Raw genomic sequence first — 23,860 nt, 5'->3', positions numbered from 1 at the left:
TTTATGATGATAGATGCACTTTTATGATGATAGATGCACTTTTATGATGGATAGATGCACTTTTATGATGATAGATGCACTATTATGATGGATAGATGCACTTTTATGATGATAGATGCACTATTATGATGATGCACTATTATGATGATAGATGCACTTTTATGATGGATAGTTGCCCTTTTATGATGGACAAATGTACTTTTATGACGGATAGATGCACTTTTATGATGGATAGATGCACTTTTATGATGATAGATGCACTATTATGATGATAGATGCACAATTATGATGATGGATGCACTTTTATGATGGATAGATGCACTATTATGATGAAAGATGCCCTTTTATGATGGATAGATGCACTATTATGATGATGGATGCACTTTTATGATGATAGATGCACTTTTATGATGGATAGATGCACTATTATGATGATGGATGCACTTTTTTGATGATATATGCACTATTATGATGATGGATGCACTTTTATGATGATAGATGCACTATTATGATGATGGATGCACTTTTATGATGATAGATGCACTATTATGATGATGGATGCACTTTTTTGATGGATAGATGCACTATTATGATGATGGATGCACTTTTATGATGATAGATGCACTATTATGATGATGGATGCACTTTTATGATGATAGATGCACTATTATGATGATGGATGCACTTTTATGATGATAGATGCACTATTATGATGATGGATGCACTTTTTTGATGATAGATGCACTATTATGATGATAGATGCACTTTTATGATGGATAGATGCACTATTATGATGAAAGATGCCCTTTTATGATGGATAGATGCACTATTATGATGATAGATGCACTTTTATGATGGATAGATGCACTATTATGATGATGGATGCACTTTTATGATGATAGATGCACAATTATGATGATAGATGCACTTTTATGATGGATAGATGCACTATTATGATGAAAGATGCCCTTTTATGATGGATAGATGCACTATTATGATGATGGATGCACTTTTATGATGATAGATGCACTTTTATGATGGATAGATGCACTATTATGATGATGGATGCACTTTTATGATGATAGATGCACTATTATGATGATGGATGCACTTTTATGATGATAGATGCACTATTATGATGATGGATGCACTTTTATGATGATAGATGCACTATTATGATGATGGATGCACTTTTTTGATGATAGATGCACTATTATGATGATGGATGCACTTTTATGATGATAGATGCACTTTTAAGATGATGGATGCACTTTTATGATGATAGATGCACTATTATGATGATGGATGCACTTTTATGATGATAGATGCACTATTATGATGATGGATGCACTTTTATGATGATAGATGCACTATTATGATGATGGATGCACTTTTTTGATGATAGATGCACTATTATGATGATGGATGCACTTTTATGATGATAGATGCACTATTATGATGATGGATGCACTTTTATGATGATAGATGCACTATTATGATGATGGATGCACTTTTATGATGATAGATGCACTTTTATGATGATGGATGCACTTTTATGATGATAGATGCACTATTATGATGGATAGATGCACTTTTATGATAGATGCACTATTATGATGGATAGATGCACTTTTATGATGATGGATGCACTTTTTTGATGATAGATGCACTATTATGATGATGGATGCACTATTTTGATGATAGATGCACTATTATGATGGATAGATGCACTTTTATGATGATGGATGCACTTTTTTGATGATAGATGCACTATTATGATGATGGATGCACTTTTAAGATGATAGATGCACTTTTATGATGATAGATGCACTATTATGATGGATAGATGCACTTTTATGATGGATAGATGCACTTTTTTGATGGATAGATACACTTTTATGATGATGGATGCACTTTTATGATGATGGATGCACTTTTATGATGATAGATGCACTATTATGATGATAGATGCACTTTTATGATGATAGATGCACTATTATGATGGATAGATGCACTTTTATGATGGATAGATACACTTTTATGATGATGGATAGATGAACTTTTATGATGATAGATGCACTATTATGATGGATAGATGCACTTTTATGATGATAGATGCACACACATAGGATGAGCTGAGGGGCAGTAAATCATGGGATAATTTTCCTTTTTGGGTGAAGGCCGTTACGTCAAGTACATTAATATTATACAGCAATGTTTTTTAAAATACAGTTTTTGATGTTACAGAAAATGCTCATATTTTACACATATTTTTAGTGTAAAGAGATTAGGCTATGCAAATAGTAAAACTATAACAGTGTAATAAGCACTAATATAGTGCAGTACAGATTTCTTCTCCTCAGTAATTGTAAAAAGACTCCTTATCATCAACATCCGTGTTTTAGTTCTGCAACAGCTAATGCTTCCCTCACTTCATTACACTTCTGCTTTACTCCCATTTAGAGTGTGGTGTTTCATGAGAAAACACAAGAGAAGCATTGTTTTTACATTTATACGGCGACACTAAAATTGGCTCGTAAAGTGTTTGTGAATCGCTCAAGTGTTGGAACGGTTAGCAGCAAAAAACGATGGTTGACGTGTACACACACACACACACACACACACACACACACACACACTCAACATCTGACACTATAGATGATTTGCCGCCTCTTTTCCTATTTGTAGTGGAGATGAGTGGTCCCCGGTGGGGTCTTCTGCTGTTGTAGCCCATCCGCCTCAAGGTTGTGTGTGTTGTGGCTTCACAAATGCTTTGCTGCATACCTCGGTTGTAACGAGTGGTTATTTCAGTCAAAGTTGCTCTTCTATCAGCTTGAATCAGTCGGCCCATTCTCCTCTGACCTCGAGCATCAACAAGGCATTTTCTCCCACAGGACTGCTGCAGACTGGATGCTCTTCCCTTTTCACACCATTCTTTGTAAACCCTAGAAATGGTTGTGTGTGTAAATCCCAGTAACTGAGCAGATTGTGAAATACTCAGACCGGCCCGTCTGGCACCAACAACCATGCCACGCTCAAAACGGCTTAAATCACCTTTCTTTCCCATTCTGACATTCAGTTTGGAGTTCAGGAGATTGCCTGTCAGTCACTGACTGTAAACAGCAGCGCGTGCAGCACCCAGAAGCCGGTCTGCAATACTCATGCGCAGCATTACGCATAACGCGTAAGCATTATATCGAGAATTTATCGAAATTTTGTTATCGTTTTAGCGAATAAAATTATATCATGATAATTATCGTAATCGTTTTATCGCCCAGCCCTAATATTTATATATATATATAATGACCTAGAAGCTCTTCACCAGTCGTGCGTCGCACAGGTATATCTGTGGCCATAGCCAACACTACATTATAAGGGTCACAATTATCCATTTTTCTGTTATGCCAAAAATCATTAGGATATTAAGATCATGCTCCATGAAGATATTTAGCACATGTTCATATCATAAATGTATTATTAGTAGTAATATGCATTGCTAAGGACTTCATTTGGACAACTTTAAAGGAGATTTTCTCAATATTTAGATGTTTTTGCACCCTCAGATTCCAGATTTTCAAATATTGTCCTATCCTAACAAACCATACATCAATGGAGAGATTATTAATGCAGCTTTCAGATCATCGACACATCTCAACATTGACCCTTATGACTGGGTTTGTGCTCCAGGGTCAAACATATAATTAATCTTATGTGTTCTGTGTTTGTTTGGGTGAGGAGAGTTTTTGGTTTCCTCTTTTAAAGCAGCTGAGAGTTCTCTGGGCTTGCAGTGATTAGCTATTCTGTCTGAAACCTCATCTGAGACAGGTGGCCTGACCTCCTTCAGCTGGACACATTCCAGGCAGGATTAGGGTTATGCTTCTTCCGACACATGTGCTCTCAGTGGGTGTCTGTGATCATAGAGATGTACTTGGATCAGTGCATCTATTCATCATAAAAGTGCATCTATCCATCATAAAAGGGCCTCTATCCATCATAAAAGTGCATCTATCATCATAAAAGTGCATCTATCCATCATAAAAGTGCATCTATCATCATAAAAGTGCATCTATTCATCATAAAAGTGCATCTATCATCATAAAAGTGCATCTATCCATCATAAAAGTGCATCTATCATCATAAAAGTGCATCTATTCATCATAAAAGTGCATCTATCATCATAAAAGTGCATCTATTCATCATAAAAGTGCATCTATCATCATAAAAGTGCATCTATTCATCATAAAAGTGCATCTATCCATCATAAAAGGGCCTCTATCCATCATAAAAGTGCATCTATTCATCATAAAAGTGCATCTATTCATCATAAAAGTGCATCACAATTATTGCACCCCATATTGACAGAGAAACACAGAATTGTTGACATTTTGCAGATTTATTAAAAAAGAAAGCCTGAAATATCACGTCCCTCACCCATGTTTGATCTGCTTGTGGCATGACTAGCGTGCCATGTTGCTGATGTGTGTGTTCTACATATGCAGATGCAACACTGTCTTGACTCCGTTTGACCAATTTCATATTTTCACACACACAATCCCAATTACCTCAGAAACATGTTATCTCATCATCATTCTATATTCTGTAATTTAACACGTGCCGCTCACTTCCTGTTGCTGTCTGAACCTTTGCTGACCTCTGGGCTATTATTGGCTCCATCTCCCTTACGGCCCACACCGGCTGACCTGGAGTCAGCTGCTAATTGTTTTCAAGCTGTGCTGCTGCACAAACAGACATATGTGTGAGCAGATATTGGGCTGTCCAGGACACACACACACACACACACACACACACACACACACAGGTGTCAGTGCTGTTGGAGAGCTGCCCTCATGGCTCAGTGCGTAGTGAAGGCCAGAGTTATCAGCTCAGATGGCCGGTATGATGTCCAGGTGTTTAATGTGCTGTAGTCGTAGGCAACGGCGTAGATTTGGTTTGAACATTATGGGGTTGAACGTTGGTATGCTGCTTGTTATTTTTTTACATTATTTTTATGTGTATTGTTATTGGATAATATCCATCCATCCATCCATCCATCCATCTCTTAAAAGCCAAAGCACCATCCATCCATCCATCCATCCATCCATCCATCCATCCATCCATCCATCCATCCATCCATCCATCCATCCATCCATCCATCCATCAATCCATCCATCTCTTAAAAGCCAAAGCACCATCCATTCATCCATCCATCCATCCATCCATCCATCCATCCATCAATCCATCCATCTCTTAAAAGCCAAAGCACCATCCATTCATCCATCCATCCATCCATCCATCCATCCATCCATCAATCCATCCATCTCTTAAAAGCCAAAGCACCATCCATTCATCCATCCATCCATCCATCCATCCATCCATCAATCCATCCATCTCTTAAAAGCCAAAGCTCCATCCATCCATCCATCAATCCATCCATCTCTTAAAAGCCAAAGCACCATCCATCCGTCCGTCCGTCCGTCCGTCCACATGCTTTAACTGATTACAAATTCAATATATATAAATATGAAAGAGACCAACATTTAGACATTTATTTTAAGATTTTTTACATTCCACCTTAATGCATTAAAAAAATGTTTTTTAAGGGAAACACATCGGCTCTTGAACAACCAAACATGAAATTTAGATACACCACTTACTCAAAGGTACAGCACAGTGCTTATGATTACACCTCATAACGTTATGAAATTTGTGTATAATCATTCATAACATCCTAACAAAGTCGAGATTATAAAAAGAAAGAAATGAAGTATTGAAGCCGCCAGTATTCGGTGACTGTTTAAATGAATGAGATACTTAAATCATCCATTCACCCAATTCGTTCAAAAGTCAGATTAATACAGGAAGAAAACAAACACCGATGTGAAGACTTCTGTCATTGATAATTACAGACACTATTGAAAAATTAACTACCAAAACAGACGGCTGCTTTGGTAACTTATGCTAAATACATTGCAGTGGATTAGCTGTCTAAATATATGTGGTGTGTACTAATACACAATATTCCCATGCCTCATTCTCAGAACATGCTTTATTTTTTATTTTTTGCATCCCTCTCTGAGCAGCAGTTAAATATAGTCCGCTGTGCAGCTTCTCTTCAGTTTTGGCGCTAACGTTACCCGTGTCTCTCCACTCGCGTTGTTTTGGTGAAAGTGCGACTCGTTGGTTGGGCGTTACCTGTCGGTGCAATGGAGGAGGAGTACTTCTTGTCTGATTTATGACAAACTCATATTTGATTAGGAACAAAATTATTGTTACAAAATAAATGAATTCTACATATTTTTAATTTGATCTACTGTGATTTTCATGTTGAAATATAAGGGGGGGTTGTAACTGATGGATTTGTTGCCTGGTCTGATGAGTCTCGGTTTCTGTTGAGACGTTCAGATGGTAGAGTCAGAATTGGGCGTAACCAGAATGAGAACATGGATCCATCATGCCTTGTTCCCACTGTGCAGGCTGGTGGTGGTGGTGTAATGGTGTGGGGGATGTTTTCATTGGCACACTTTAGGCCCCTTAGTGCCAATTGGGCATCGTTTAAATGCCACGGCCGACCTGAGCATTGTTTCTGACCATATCCATCCCTTTATGACCACCATGTCCCCATCCTCTGATGGCTACTTCCAGCAGGATAATGCACCATGTCACAAAGCTCCAATCATTTCAGATTGGTTTCTTGAACATGACAATGAGTTGACTGAACTAAAATGGCCACCACAGTCCCCAGATCTCAACCCAATAGAGCATCTTTGGGATGTGGTGGAACGGGAGCTTCGTGCCCTGGATGTGCATCCCACAAATCTCCATCAACTGCAAGATGCTCTCCTATCAATATGGGCCGACATTTCTAAGGAATGCTTTCAGCAGCTTGATGATCAATGCCACGGAGAATTAAGGCAGTTCTGAAGGAGAAAGGGTCAAACACAGTATTAGTGTGTGCTCCTACACTGTAAAAAAACATTTTTGGAGATTCGACAACCTTTATTAATATTATTAAAAGATTTTGTAAGCATATTGGGTAATTGTGTGTGTTTTATTTCTGATGACACAGTGAAACATCCCAGATTGTGCTATTTTCATGATTTATCATACGTTTTATGTGGTTCAGATACAATAATATTTGAGTTTCTATTATTAAACAAATTTCCTTCATTGTATCAACTTACATTTTTAAGGCAAACAGGTAACTTACTTTAAGTTAAACCAACAAAAACTTTTTATAGTGTAATAATCCTTTAGGTGAGTGTATATCATATCGTGAGTTCAGTGCGGTGATATATATCGAACTGTGACTGTGAGTGTATCGCCACACATTTATCGGCATCAGTCTTAAAGCCTTTATCGGTCGGGCTGTACGTCTGCTACAGCACATTAAGAAACACTGATCTGGTTTCGGGTCCAATCCTAACTGTACAGGTAGTCCTCCAGTCGCCTGGGCTCGACCCATGAACAGTGATGTGGAAATGGTTTAGTTTTGCTCGGCTCTGTTGAGAGGAATGGCTTCATGTTTGCAGTGCTGCGTTTCCTTCCAGAGAAGTGTGTGTTCTCTACAGTCCTTCTAATGAAATTCAATGGCAATAAATCATTAGTGTAGATAAAGAGATACTGCCTGTTCTGTGGGGGTTTATCTCCCTCTAGTCTCTTGACATTTTAAGCGACCCTTCTTTCCTTTCAGGGTTTGGTTGGTTTGTTTTCTGGCTTCAGAGCCCACACACACACACACACACACACACACACACACACACACAGATGACTGAGGATGATGGCCGTGTGAGTTCAGATGAGCAGAGGTTGTGTAATAGGACAGGTTTCTGAAGGAAAGATGTGATGCTCACACACACTGGGGTCTTTATATATTAGCTCCAGTAAGATATTTTATTATAATTATTTTGTCACCACAGATGATAATTTTCTCTACACATGTCCATTCATATAGAAAAGTAGCAAAAGCATGATTTAGACCAGTGGTTGTCAACCTTTAATATAAAGGCTTAAAGAGTCATAACACACACACACAGTGGGTGGAGCTAAAGACACACACACAGTGGGCGGAGCTAAAGACACACACACAGTGGGCGGAGCTAAAGACACACACACAGTGGGCAGAGCTCAACACACACACAGTGGGTATGACACAGATATTCAGGAGGGAGAGGGTGAAATATGAGGACTCGTTTCCAGTCTAAATATCTAACAATTCTTAAATCAAGATGCATTTACTAGATCAGTAAAACCACATCAGATATCTGTTCTTGTTTTGTTGAAAATAAAATCTAAATGAAGAGAGTTTTTGCTTAAAACAGGCAAAATGATCTGCCAATGGGGTGAGAGAAATAATCTTATTTCTGTTTGAAATCTTGTTTCTTGTTTCCGTCCCGAACAGAAATCAGATTATTCCCCAGAAAACCATCAAAAATATCTGATGTCGTTTTACTGATCTAGTAAATGCATCTTGATTTGAGAATATTTAGATGTTTGGACTGGAAAAACAAGACAAAAATACTAAAGAAGAAGAGCCTTATTTGCTGCAATGTAGACCAGTGATGCAGAATTCACGTTTGTAATGTAAATGTTGTTGTTATTGAACGGTTATTTTTGAACCTCTCGTGGCTGTGCTGTCTCAAATATCCGCAGATGATTATGGAAGATATTGTGTTCCTTTAGATGGAGTTGTCAACAACTTCACACGTCTCTTAATGGCATATGAGATCTCTGGAGAAGCCACTGCGTATGTTAAATCTGCCACTCGACACACACACACATACACACACACACACACACACACACACACACACACACACACACACACACATACACACACACACACACACACACACACACACACACACACACACACACACACACACACACACACACACACACTGCCCCTAAACCTACCCATCACAGGAAACATTCTGCATTTTTACTTTCTCATAAAAACTCCTCCTGTGTGATTTATAAGCCTTTGGTAAAGTGCGGTTTGTAATTACTATGAGAAGAGCATTTTTGGCAGTGGAGACATCAATCGGTCGTGAATGGGTGTCCCTTATTTTGGCTTCTTTTTTCCCTTTTATTTCATTATTATTATTATTATTATTAGAATTAGTTCAAGAATAAAATGAAAATATCAGATTGATATCGGAATCGGCAAATAGCCAAAGCTGTGGCACCGGAAGAGAAAAGTGGTATCGGGACATTTTAATTGTGTGCATCCTTTCTAAATAAATGCATTAATTTCTTAATAAAATAATGTCTTAGCTCAAGCGTTTGAACAAAAAATACTGTTAAGTGTGCATATAAATAGAAAAAAACATTATTTTTAACCAGATTATCTAACAGTTGAATTGGTCCGTACACTTCTAAATGTCTAAACATTCTTACATTAAGAAACATTTACTAGACAAGCAAAAGTAATTGTCTTGTTTTGGGAAAAATAACTCAAAATGAAGAGAGTTTTTGTTTAAAATAAGATAAATAATCTGCCAATGGGGTTTATTTTTAATAGAGTAGATTATTTATCTTATTTTAAGCAAAAACTCTCTTCATTTTGAGTTATTTTCCCCAAAACAAGACAATTACTTTTGCTTGTCTAGTAAATGCTTCTTGTTTTAAGAGCTTTTAGATATTTAGACTAGAAACAAGACAAAAATACTGAGGAAGAAGAGTGTTTTAGCAGTGTAAGGTTAAAATGGTTTCTCTGATTAAAAAAAAACCGGTTGTGTGGCAGAATCGGTGAATATTGCCCGTGTCTCAGCCGAGCTAACGGCTCTCTTCGGCTCGTGTTTTAACCGCGTGTCTCCGCGGTGTTTTCTCCTGATCGTTCCTTGTGTTTGCAGCTGTGCAGTCGCACCCGGCCTCATGAGACTCACTGCCAAAACTGATCTAGAGTGACATTAGGGCGGGCTGACCTCTGACCTTTAATCCTGACGTGTTCATTCTGTCTCACTCTGGTCGAGGTTTAAATGATCAACTAATTGACGAGGCTTTTAGATCAGGCTTTTTACAGTAATGTTCTCTGACGAGCATTGGGATGTGAGAACCATTCCCAGAATGCATCTAATCTCTCATAAAGCACATGTTTGGCCCTAACAGGGTTGGTTTGTTCGCTCTGAGAGATGCTGAGAATTACGAGCTTCCTGGTGTCATTTTCCTCCGAGACTCCTTTAAAAAGAGCCGGCATTGAAAACTAGTGTAGTGCTGCCCCCTACAGGCACTTTACACACATGACATCAAGATGTGTAGATGATCTGAAAGCTGAATTAATAATCTCTCCATTGATGTATGGTTTGTTAGGATAGGACAATATTTGAACATCTGGAATCTGAGGGTGCAAAAACATCTAAATATTGAGAAAATCTCCTTTAAAGTTGTCCAAATGAAGTCCTTAGCAATGCATATTACTACTAATAATACATTTATGATATATTTACGGTAGTTTGTATAGCTGCACATTTACAGCATGAAGAAATATGTAAACCTTTAACGTTTTATATTGATAACATTTAAACAACATTTCTAAGGCCTGTCTTACAATTCTGCCTTTTTATTGCAATGTCTACACTGCAAACAAAGCTCTTCTTACTCAGTATTTTTGTCTTGTTTCTAGTCCAAACATCTAAAAACTCTTACATTAAGAAACATTTACTAGAGAAGTAACAATTATTGTCTTGTTTTGGGGAAAAATAACTCTAAATGAAGAGAGTTTTTGCTTAAAATAAGATAAATAATCTGCCAATGGGGTGAGCAGCATTTTTAGCAGTCTAAGGTTCTCTGGTCTGATTGTGTGTGGCATGTTCTTTTTTAAAAGAAAATGTCTTTAAAACAACTGATGATGGCCTAGGAGTGCTGCCATTGGGTGGCTCAGTTTGTCCAAACAATGGGAGACGAGTTCGTTTAAGAGACGTTTGTTTGGTGCTCACACTGTGGCGTTTAATGAGTCTGAAACGTGTCTTAATGAGTTCATGAGTCCAGTGTGACTTTTCTGATGAGCAGACTCATTGTCTGAGTATCTTTGTGAGGTGAACTGGTGATTAAATAAAGAGTTTGTGCCTCACTAAGGGCCCGAGTCTATTTCTGCATTAAAAGCATTCCTCATTCCGGAAGTTTTAGTCTGAAGAGAATCGTGGTTAAAGGGTTAGTTCAGCCAAAAGTGTAAATTGTGTGATTAATTCCTCCTGTGGTTGGCCAGCCGTCAGACCTCCGCTCATCTTCACACACAGATGAAGATATTAGTGTTGAAATCCGATGGCTCAGAAAGGCCTTCATTGACACCAATGTCATTTCCTCTCTCAAGACCCATAAAGGCACTAAAGACGTCGTTACAAAGCCCATCTCACTACAGCGGCTCTACAATCATTGATGAAGAGGCCAGAATAGACCTAAACAACTAAATAACGACTTATATAGTGATGGCCGATTTCAGAACAAAGCTTCGAACCGTTATGAGTCAGTGAATCGATCTATGATTCGAACCGTTATGAGTCAGTGAATCGATTCATGATTCGGATCGCCAGAGTCTCGTGATTTCAGCAGTTTGACACGAGATCCGAATCACGAATCGATTCACTGACTCATAACGGTTCGAAGCTTTGTTCTGAAATCGGCCATCACTATATAAGTCGTTATTTAGTGTTTTTTGCTTTTCATTTCCTCGAGTCCTGTACTGAAGTTCACTGTTTGAGTCTCTGTGCTTTACTGGAGTGTTATTTTTTCTGTAATCTTCTGACTTTAACTTCACTCCATCTGAAAGACAAATATCGTCCTCTTTACTCCACTACATTTCTATCAAGGTCCTCGAAGTGGAAAGTCGTTTCTGTCGCAGCTTTGAAAGTCAGTGATGATTTTTTTCTTCTTTAAAAGGTGTTTGGGTTTTTGCAGAAAGCCTTTCAGGAATCACTCTTGTAGAGTCTCGTGAAGTTCAATGATTTCACAGCATTTATTAAACACTGATTTATAGTTTAGAGCAAAATGGAAGAAGACGGATGTCCAAATGCTCATTTAGTGGAGGATTCACATAAACAAAGTTGATTCTGTCTTCAGTGAAGGTGAACAGTGTGAGAATATCAGATGTGTATCAGTGTATTGGATCCGTGCATTCGGCCTTAAAGTGACAGCAGCTTTGTAACTTTTCTACAAGTATTTAAATGAGTTTAAGTTAGTCGTCTGCTAGTGTGTCAGATGGAGCGTCACTGACTGGCTTAAACCATGATGGCATAATGTGCATTTAGACAACTATAATACAATAATGCGGCGACATAAAGAAGGACATTTACTTTTGATACTTCAGCACTTTTAAAATCAAATACTTCTGTACTTTTACTCCAGTAAAAACCTGATTTTACATCTTTCACTTATAATTGAGTAAAGTAATTTGTAATTTGGAGTAGAGTAGTAACTTGTAGTAATTTGACCAGTAGTACTTTTACTCAAGTAATGAAGTTGTGTATTTGTCCAGCTCTGCACAATGGTTCCGACGCCCATGTATTTGTACTAGTAGTTATTAGATAAAATGAAGAGGGTGTGTGTTTGTGTGCTGATTGTGAGGTGTGTGTTCTGTGCCCAGATGTGAAAGGTCCGGCCAGCCACCACTTCTCCTGCGGACAGTCTCCATTCACGGAGCCCTGCGTTTGGGAGAGAAAATACTGCATCCTGACGGATAACCAGCTCATCCTGCTCAACAAAGAGGAAGAGGTGAGCGCTCCATCCCCATTCTTCTCTCGTCCTCCGCCTCGCACATGAGGATTGGGCTTTGTTGGACGTTTCCCCTTTTGAGGGTTAAATGTGTCGCTTACAGATGGCATTTATTGACCTGGATGGAAATCGTTTTACAAATTACAACATATGATATATATCAACACCAGTCATAATCTCACGGCTATATCTGTGGCCATAGCCAACAATACATTATAAGGGGCACAATTATCCATTTTTCTTTTATGCCAAACTGCAAAAAATGCTCTTCTTCCTCAATATTTCTGTCTTGTTTCTAGTCCAAACATCTAAAAATTCTTAAAACAAGAAGTATTTACTAGACAAGCAAAAGTAATTGTCTTGTTTTGGGAAAATAACTCAAAATGAAGAGAGTTTTTGCTTAAAATAAGATAAATAATCTGCCAATGGGGTGAGAAAAATAATCTTAATTCAAACAGAAAACAAGATTATTTTTCTCACCCCATTGGCAGATTATTTATCTTATTTTAAGCAAAAACTCTCTTCATTTTGAGTTATTTTCCCCAAAACAAGACAATTACTTTCGCTCTAGAAGCTGTCATAAGGTCACACTTTACAATAATGGTCATTAGTTAACATGAGCTAATAATCAACTGCACTCATTTATCTCTGTTAATGTTAAGTTCAACATTTACTAATGCATTATTAAAATCTTGTTAACATGAGTTAATGCGCTGTGAACTAACAGCTGGATTTATATTAGCTAACATTAACAGAGATGAACAAATGCTGAACAGAAGTGTAGTTCATAATGCATTAACTAATGTTAACTAATACAACCGCACAAGCGTTTCCTAATAAACAATAAAGAGCTCGTTTCAAGCTTATATCGCACAATTTAGACTTTTTTTCACTGCATTACCAAACTTTTCTTTAACAATTCTAAGAAATCTCAGAATTGCAAAGATATAAGCTCAATATTCTGTCTTTCCCCCTCAGAATTATGATAAAGCAATTGCAAGAAAAAGGCAGAATTGTAAAACAAGCCTTAGAAATGTTATTAATATAAAACGTTAAAGGTTTAAATATTACTTCATGCTGTAAATGTGCAGCTATACAAACTACCGTAAATATATCATAAATGTATTATTAGTAGTAATATGCATTGCTAAGGACTTCATTTGGACAACTTTAAAGGAGATTTTCTCAATATTTAGATGTTTTTGCACCCTCAGATTCCAGATGTTCAAATATTGTCCTATCCTAACAAACCATACATCAATGGAGAGATTATTAATTCAGCTTTCAGATCATCTACACATCTCAACATTGACCCTTATGACTGGGTTTGGGCTCCAGGGTCACATTTGTGATTTGAATAACTAACCAATTGGTCGACTATAGGCGGTTAAAGAGCCTCGTTTTCCTGCATTGAGTTCCTCATCCCTCTGTCTGTGTTTCACCTTGAGGTTATGAAAGGGAATAATCAATTCATTTAATGCATTGGAATAGTTAATTCAATAATTTAATTGACAGGTTGCTTTCAGGTTCATTTAAACGGATAGTTAATTGGTGTGAAAATGTTAAAGAAAAGGACTTTCTAACCTGCTGTGACCTCTGACCTCTGTTCCCAGATGCCATCTGAGGTCCATGAAAGCCCGTCAGTGTCCTCATGGAAGGGGCGGAGCCTGAGGAGGACGGTCAGTGAAGGGCCATTCCTGGAGTATCCAGCAGAGGGAGCCACTGGCCCAGGTGAGGTCCAGAACCAGACTATATTACACAGGTTTGAATGGGTTAGCAGATATATATTTAACTGTTAAATTTCCTCCATTTTATAACATTAATAAATGAGACCCCGGAGCCCAAACCCAGTCATAAGGGTCAATGTTGAGATGTGTAGATGATCTGAAAGCTGAATTAATAATCTCTCCATTGATGTATGGTTTGTTAGGATAGGACAATATTTGAACATCTGGAATCTGAGGGTGCAAAAACATCTAAATATTGAGAAAATCTCCTTTAAAGTTGTCCAAATGAAGTCCTTAGCAATGCATATTACTACTAATAATACATTTATGATATGAACATGTGCTAAATATCTTCATGGAGCATGATCTTAATATAAAAATTCAAGTTTTTGATACAAGAATAATATAGACTATATCAGTCATGAATGAAAATCATTATCAGCTATTAATAATCAATCAATATTGTGATACCATTATTCACTTATTTTCTGAGGAATAAATACAGTATAGAGTTTTTAATATCAAATATTTATAGCTATTGGTTATAACGCTGCAAAAAAAGCTCTTCTTACTCAGTATTTTTGTCTTGTTTCTAGTCTAAATATCCAAAAATTCTTACATTAAGAAACATTTACTAGACAAGCAAAATTATTGTCTGTTTTGGGGAAAATAACTCTAAATGAAGAGAGTTTTTGCTTAAAATAAGATAAATAATCTGCCAATGGGGTGAATTATTTGTGTGTGTGTGTTTAAATTTGTTTAAATTATTAATTGTTTGAATTAAGATTATTTTTCTCACCCCATTGGCAGATTATTTATCTTATTTTAAGCAAAAACTCTCTTCATTTTGAGTTATTTTCCCCAAAACAGACAATTACTTTTGCTTGTCTAGTAAATACTTCTTGTTTTAAGAATCTTTAGATGTTTGGACTAGAAACAAGACAAAAATACTGAGTAAGAAGAGCATTTTCTGCAGTGTAAGAGAATTATTGCCTGTAAATAGACATTTTATTTTTATATTTTGAATGTATTTTATTGCTAGTTTTGCTCAAACTAGATATTTTTTAGCAAGAAGCTCCTCTTTTGAAGTCTTTAAAAAAAAATAAAAAATGAATATTTGTGTGCAGTAATCATAAGCCATTAGAGATGTGATGGATTTAGACAACACTGGCTGAGCTTAGAGAAATGTCAGACCGGGGGCACAAATATGCATGATGATAACTGTGGAATATTGCACAAAAACAAAGATCAGTTGTGTGATTCAAATGCACGATTCTACACACACACACACACACACACACACACACACACACACACACACACACACACACACACACACACACACTGCCCTCATTGTGACTAGATGAGACTGTTCTGTCAGCTTTTACACACTCTTATGTTGAGCCAGACCTGAATTCTTCAGTGAAACAACATTTTGGGGTTTTGACCATTTCCCCAAACATCTAATAGGCCATAGAACATTGAGTTTTATGAATATCTGAGCATGCAATATATCAATATATTATAAGAGCTGACCCTCTTCTTTTAAACAGAAAAAACTAGTTTTATTCTCGCTTCATGCATTCGTTTTTTTTATCAACACTTCAATATGGGTAAGTTTCATTAAAAAAGCAACATTTTGAGCAAAAGCTGAGAAACTCGTGTGTGTGTGTGTGTGTGTGTGTGTGAAAGACTGACTCAGATTGAGAGATGATCAAACACAGGTCGAGTCCATCAACACCTTCAGTCCTGGAGCTCCACATCTCATTCACTAACATTAGATAGATTTGATTTATATGATGTTTAATGTTGATGATCGTGATCATTATAATATTTTATATTTGCATCTGCGGTTTCTGCATCTCCTTCGCCTGTGTTTTGATTGGAGATTCAGTGCTCATTCAGGAGATGCGTAACAGCGCCCCCTACCGTCTGACAGTGAAAATCACGGTTGTCATGACGATAAACTATGGAAGCTGTTTCTGCCACTTATCAAAAATTAAAAGGTAATTGCAACTTTTTATTGCACAGTTCTAAAAATTGCAATTGTGAATTTACATAATTCTGTGCTATGAGGTTAATTATCAAATATGGCTATGAGTTTATATCTTGTAATTCTTGCTAATTTTCTCAGAATTGTGTTACAATGAGTTATAAAATCCAATTCTGAAGGGGAAAACATAATTTTGTTTAAAGCAGCACTTGGCAACTTTTGCTCTCGGGGTCCCCCTACAGTTGGGAAAAATAATGTCCTCAACTACTGTCGTAAGCTCTGTCCCCCTACAGCAGGGGATGCCATCGCGCGTGCATTTGTTGACATGACAGCCCTGATAGCCCTGAACTAGCGATGCGCGGGTCGTCTCATAACCCGTGGACCCCGTATGTCTATTTAATGGTCGCGGGTGCGCAGCGGGTTGTAAAAATATATCCAGTGGTGCGGTGCGGGCCAAATAACTTCATAAAAGCGTCCCGCGGGTCGGTGCAGCACTAACAGTTCCCCTGAACACTGCAGGAGGAGTTCACATGCAGGTGTTCTTCTGGCGGCGCGTGGGAAATGTCTTCATCCCAGGTACAGTCAGTGGAATATGCTCCAGCATGTCATATGAATATCATTTCATGGGTTTTATTTTTTTCAAACACCAAATAATCGCGATGCTCACGTTTACAAGCCAGCGTCATTATAGTAGTCTATCGGTTAGCGTTTTCCAGAATCTATATGATACTTCAGTTCAATGTTTGAGTGGTCGGTAATCACCGTAACAAGCAGGACAGCATCGGTCGGGCACGCCTCCTTCAGCTCACGCCCACGAGCAAACGCTGGTCACATGTTGATCCTCGTCCGGCCTTTAATCACTTTCTCGTTTCCTCTTATTGCTTTCCTCCAACAAAACCTTTTCTTTCTTATTTGTCTGTGCTGCTTCGGACATGACTATATTATCCGACGAACACAGTTGGGCTCGCACGTCTGAATGTAAGGAAGTGTGTGTGTTGGTGGAAGTGACGTATATGCCGTAAAGCAGAATTTTGTAGTTCTTTTTGTTCTCGGGTTACTACCTGAAACCCGAAGTTTAAAAGTACGATTAAAAACGATACAAACCCCATCAGGCTATGGCAGACGTGTCATTCAACCTATTGTAAGTTGATGGATCATCACAAGAGTCTTAAAAAATATATTATGAAGGTTGAAAAGTTACCTAGTGCTGCTTAAATACTTTTAACTTTTTATTGCACAATTAAAAAAATCACAATTCTCGCACATTTATTATCTAAACTCACGATTGCTATAAAGTCAGAATGGTGAATTTTCTCACAATTGCAATTTTATATCTCACAATTCTGACTTTAAAACTCATAATTGCAAGAAAGAAAGTCAGAATAGCAAGATAACTTATCACAATTACCGTTTGTATTTTTAATCCTGTGGCGTGAACAAGCTGCCATAGTCATAAAGTATATGATTATAAGCTCATATTAATAACTAAACGTATAGTTAATGGCAATAAACTAACGAAGCTGTTTCTGCCACTGATTAAAAATAAAAAGGTAATTGCATCTTTTTTTATCGCACAATTCTAGAAAAATGTCTTTATATCTTGTAATTCGTAGTACTTTTCTCAGAACTGTGAGATCTAAACTTGCAATTGCGAGTTATAAAGTCCAATTCTGGGGAAAAAATACTTTTTTTCAGAATTTCAAGTTTATATATCATAATTCTGACTTTATAACTCGCAAGAAAACTCTTAATTACCTTTGTATTTTTTATTCTGTGGCATAAACAAGCTCCCATAGTCATAATGTATGATTAAGAGCTCATATTAATAACGGATTTTATAGTTATTGGCAATAAACTCTGCCTTTTACTCGGAGAGCAATATTTAGCGTGATCTTTTATTCCCGTCGTGGTAAGGTTGAAGAGTTGAGTGTGTTTGAGGTGATATGATGAAAGCCGTCGGTCTGAAGCGACTCATTGACTGTCATTGGATGAACAGAAAACAATGAGAGATTTTCCCAGAATGCCGTTGTGTTCGTCAGAAGGCCTGAGAGGGCATGAGTTTGAGCCTCAAACACACACTGCTGTTCCCAATGCAGATTAATAAGTGTTAGTGTTCACACCATAGACCGTAAAAAAATATGGACGACTCGACATCATCCGTTTCCGCTTGCCATATTTGAAGCTTTCAGGAGGCCTTGCACGGCGCGGACATCTTGGGACCGAGTCTGCGCAGTAGCGATTTCGGGACCGGAGTTGCGCAGTAGAGCGCAGGAAGTAGAGCAGGAAGTACAGCTGCGATATCAAAAGCCCGCCCACACTCTCGCAGATGCAGAACATTTAATTATGTTGGTGTGAAATAAACAGTTATGGAAATGTAGAAATTAAAGCTAAAGCTCTAATCTGCTCCCAAAAATTTAGAAAAAATCCGTTAGTGCCTCAGTAAGAACTTCACTCAGAGAAGCCGTCAGTCTCAGCTGTCAATCATGACGTCACACCCCCCGTTTTTATAGCATCAAATAACTAACTCAAACTAAACTTATTTTTAAAACGAACACCTGAAATGAAATCATCATGATGATAACTGCCTTCAGTGACATAAACTAACTTTGGGGGGAAATTTTTGAACTGTAATTTTATTATTTAGTTTGCCTCGCGCCCATTAGAAAACACAGAGGGGCGGCTATACTGGGACCGGCCACCGGGGGGCGATCGAGGCCCGAAAGCTTCAGTAAATGAGAGGGAGACTGCAGGCTTGGTTCACACTCATCCACTTCACTTTTATTTCCATCTTTTTCATCCCTCCATATCTGCACTCTTTCTCATAGCATTTGGTCATGTTTGAGTCGGGTAGAATAGAGTTGACCCCGTGACCTCTGTGGGCCGGGCGTGCTTGAGCGAGGAGGCGTGTGGAGGAATGCAATGGGACAGAACGGGCTGTTGTGTGTGTGTGTGTGTGTGTGTGTGTGTGTGTGTGTGTGTGTGTGTGTGAGGAGGGATAGGGTGCGGAGCCATATTCTCCCCCAGACCCGCTGAGCCTCAGACTCTGAGGTTATTTATATGTTAATGCTCCGCTCCACAATGAGGATTTCTGTGGCCATTCAGAACAGCTCGAGTGTGTGTGTGTGTGTGTGTGTGTGTGTGTGTGACATATGAGGACACAAATGTGTATAATGCCATGGGTATGACACAGGTATTACAGGAGAGGGTGAGATATGAGGACATTACCCATGGCCCCACTTTACAAAAGGCTTATAAATCACACAGGAGGAGTTTTTATGAGAAAGTAAAAATGCAGTGTGTGTGTGTGTGTGTGTGTGTGTGTGTGGTATTAGTTGTCAAGACAATGAGTTTCTGACGTCTCACTCAGCAAACAGAGATATTTATAAACTATTGATTGTTGATGTTGGTTTACATTTCTCTCTATCACACACACACACACACACACACACACACACACACACACACACACACACACACACACACACACACACACACACACACACACACACACACACTAAATATAGTTTGTAGAATCTAAACTTTGTGTCCATAAACTGAAAGTAAACATTTAGACTCGCATTACAGGGAAACCAGATGACAGATTATTAGATTAACTCTCTTTTACTCGAGATATGTTCTGTTTTACTCGAGATATGTTCTGTTTTATTCGAGATATGTTCTGTTTTACTCGAGATATGTTCTGTTTTACTCGAGATATGTTCTGTTTTATTCGAGATATGTTCTGTTTTACTCGAGATATGTTCTGTTTTACTCGAGATATGTTCTGTTTTATTCGAGATATGTTCTGTTTTACTCGAGATATGTTCTGTTTTACTCGAGATATGTTCTGTTTTATTCGAGATATGTTCTGTTTTACTCGAGATATGTTCTGTTTTACTCGAGATATGTTCTGTTTTACTCGAGATATGTTCTGTTTTACTCGAGATATGTTCTGTTTTACTCGAGATATGTTCTGTTTTACTCGAGATATGTTCTGTTTTACTCGAGATATGTTCTGTTTTATTCGAGATATGTTCTGTTTTACTCGAGATATGTTCTGTTTTACTCGAGATATGTTCTGTTTTACTCGAGATATGTTCTGTTTTACTCGAGATATGTTCTGTTTTACTCGAGATATGTTCTGTTTTACTCGAGATATGTTCTGTTTTACTCGAGATATGTTCTGTTTTATTCGAGATATGTTCTGTTTTACTCGAGATATGTTCTGTTTTACTCGAGATATGTTCTGTTTTACTCGAGATATGTTCTGTTTTACTCGAGATATGTTCTGTTTTATTCGAGATATGTTCTGTTTTACTCGAGATATGTTCTGTTTTACTCGAGATATGTTCTGTTTTACTCGAGATATGTTCTGTTTTACTCGAGATATGTTCTGTTTTACTCGAGATATGTTCTGTTTTATTCGAGATATGTTCTGTTTTTGATATAAATGTTCTGTTCGACTCTGTGGGGAAAGTAATGAGGCGTTTAATAGAGACTAAAATAGAATAATGGTTATTTATTTCGGCAGATGAGTCTCATTGTACAGTTGCTCTTCCTAATATGTCCGATTGATTTTGCTATTAATAAATGTCTCCGCTTTACACATCCACTAATATTGTTCCTAAGCAACATGTGTGAGTGTTTTATTGGAAGAAATAAGGATGCAGTAGTTCAGCGGGCATGCTGTAGAACTTCCGGCCGTGTTTAGGCAAGATGATGATGATGGGAATAATGTCTCAGAACGGGAAGGGAAAGTTCAGGTGAGAGACCTGAAGAGTAACCGTATTGTGTGACGTTGTCATGCTGTGAGCATCACATGGCAGATATTCCCCTGCCAGACCTGCTGCTATGATACATCTCCCATTGCTGTTATCTGGAGCTTCAGCACGTGTGGAAAATAGGCATCATTGATTTAAACAGCGGGTCTCTGACAGTTAACGACAATAAAAATGCTTGGTTAAAAACAACCCAAGTTGGGTTGAAAATGGACGAACCCAGCAATTAGGTTGTTTCTTCCCTGCGGTTGGGTTGTTTTAGCCCAGTGAATGGGCTGTTTTAGCCCATTGAATGGGCTGTTTCAGCCCAGTGGTTGGGTTGTTTTAGCCCAGTAAACGGGCTGTTTTAGCCCAACAGTTGGGTTGTTTTAGCCCAGCAAATGGGTTTGTTTTAGCCCTGTGTTTGGGTTGCTTTAGCCCAGGGAATGGGTTGGTTTAGCCCTGCGGTTGGGTTGTTTTAGCCCTGTGGTTGGGTTGTTTTAGTCCAGTGAATGGGCTGTTTTAGCCCAGCGGTTGGGTTGTTTTAGCCCAGTAAATGGGCTGTTTTAGCCCAACGGTTGGGTTGTTTTAGCCCAGTGAATGGGCTGTTTTAACCCAGTGGTTGGGTTGTTTTAGCCCTGCGGTTGGGTTGTTTTAGCCCTGGGGTTCGGTTGTTTTAGCCCAGTGAATGGGTTGGTTTAGCCCAGTAGTTGGGTTGTTTTGACCTAATAAATGGGTTGTTTTAGCCCTGCGGTTGGGTTGTTTTAGCCCAAAATAAAACTGCTCAACAGGTTGGTCAAACGTTTAACAAGCGCAGGGCTAAAACAACCCAATCTCTGGGTTTGTCCATTTTAAAACCAACGTGGTCTATTTTTAACCCAGCATTTTTAGAGTGCATGTGTAATATTTCATACTGCTACCAAATTTCATCTGCACTGAACCACCGCCTAAATCCTGAACTTATTTAAAACCATAAACCAAGCTTTTGATGAATTTCAAGTCTTTTGAAAATGTAAATCTAGTTCCAGTATTTTCTGCTTTGACATTAGGCTCTGTTGATGAATTGACTTATTTAAAATACAACTACAGTATGAAATGGCATTCAAAACAATGAGTGGAGCTTCACTTCCCCATCCATTCCTACCGCTGAGAGTTCCCTGTGCTTTCTCACGCATGTAGCCGGTGAACTTCAGCCTTACACACTGAGCGAAATACAGCCGTGCAGCCATACTTTTATATTTATCATCTATATTAATTATGGCACTATTTCTTCACAAAATGAGATCTTGGAGACTGCCATCCTTTCATCAACCCCCCCCCCAAACGATGAAAGTAAATTGTGTGTGTGTGTGTGTGGTACTACAGGTTACAAAATACATGCTTTAAAAAGTCATTAATCTAAATACTTTAGAGTACTCTGGAACACTAATAAGGCATCAGGGACAATGAGTGATGATAAGAAGTATTATGACACCTGATAAAATCAATGTTAATATTTGGTCCAGTAGCCTCTGTTTGCCGCTCCAGAGGTCAAGCGTTTGCTGTAGTCTTTTTGCAGGTTTGCACTCCTCCACACAGATCTTCTCTAGAGCCGTCAGGTTTCTGGCCTGTCGCTGAGAAACACGGAGTTTGAGCTCCTCCAAAGATCCTCTATTGGGTTTAGGTCTGGAGACCGGAGACACCCCCACAGCATGATGCTGCCACCCCCGTGCTTCACAGTAGGGATGGTGTTCCTGGGATGGGACTCATCATTAGACTCTGTAGTTTAAGTGTTTTCTGTAGGTCCTTCAAATTGGAATGAAGAATGTAGAAACTACAGAGTCTGATTTCCTTAAATGAGTTCAAAGGTTATGTTAAATCTATAGAACATGACTCCATCCACACATGCAAATGTTTTACTTATAGTCACTATTATTTTGCACTTGTTATTTTAAACAGGTGCATCTAATGTAGGATAATAAATAGAGTGGAGGTGGACATTTTAAAGGCAGACTAACAGGTCTGAGAGTCAGAACTCTAGCTGATAGACAGGTGTTCAAACACTTACTTGCAGCTGTATCATACAAATAAATAGTTAAAAAATCATACATTGTTATTTCTGGATTTTTTTTTTTAGATTATGTCTCTCACAGTGGCCATGCACCTACGACGACAATTTCAGACCCCTCCATGATTTCTAAGGGGGAGAACTTGCAAAATAGCAGGGTGCTCAAATACTTACTATATATATATATATATATATATATATATATATATATATATAGTTTTTGATCAGGCATTTAAAACCGCTACTACATTAGGTCCTAAGCGGACACTATTTGAAAGGGGGACAGGATTTCTCACCGTTTCTATCTACACGCACCACGGGTCCCTTACAGCGAAGCCGCCATTTTGTGCCACCATTATTCTACAGTGGAGTATTCCCCTGTAGGCCATTATTCTACAGTTCTAGAATAACGCTAGCTACTTTTTGCTGTCTCAGAACACATCTTTGTCCTGTGTTGGCCACCGTAGCTTCAACAGTGCAATTTACACACTGCACCTTTAATGTTTAAATGAAATATGGCATTATAAATTAAAGTAATCACTTTGGTAGTCTAAAATACTTTTCAGATGTAACCCAGTTGAAATAAAAAATAAAGTTATTTTGTATTTTAAATACGTATTGTATTTCGTTA

The 23,860-nt window shown here is 38.1% G+C and overlaps 1 protein-coding gene across 1 annotated transcript in view; it reads left to right on the top strand.

The window, feature by feature from the left end:
* Positions 1 to 23,860, top strand: part of rasal2 (RAS protein activator like 2) — a 123,129-nt gene that overhangs the window by 26,171 nt on the left and 73,098 nt on the right. The window contains exons 2-3 of the mRNA XM_067453473.1: positions 12,578 to 12,705; positions 14,319 to 14,436. Coding sequence (XP_067309574.1) covers positions 12,578 to 12,705; positions 14,319 to 14,436 — 246 coding nt within the window. The remainder of the gene's footprint in view (positions 1 to 12,577; positions 12,706 to 14,318; positions 14,437 to 23,860) is intronic.

This window comes from Pseudorasbora parva, chromosome 9 (genome assembly GCF_024679245.1).
Source record: "Pseudorasbora parva isolate DD20220531a chromosome 9, ASM2467924v1, whole genome shotgun sequence".
NCBI classification, from domain to species: Eukaryota; Metazoa; Chordata; class Actinopteri; order Cypriniformes; family Gobionidae; genus Pseudorasbora; species Pseudorasbora parva.
This window is presented reverse-complemented; position numbering and strand designations above follow the sequence as displayed.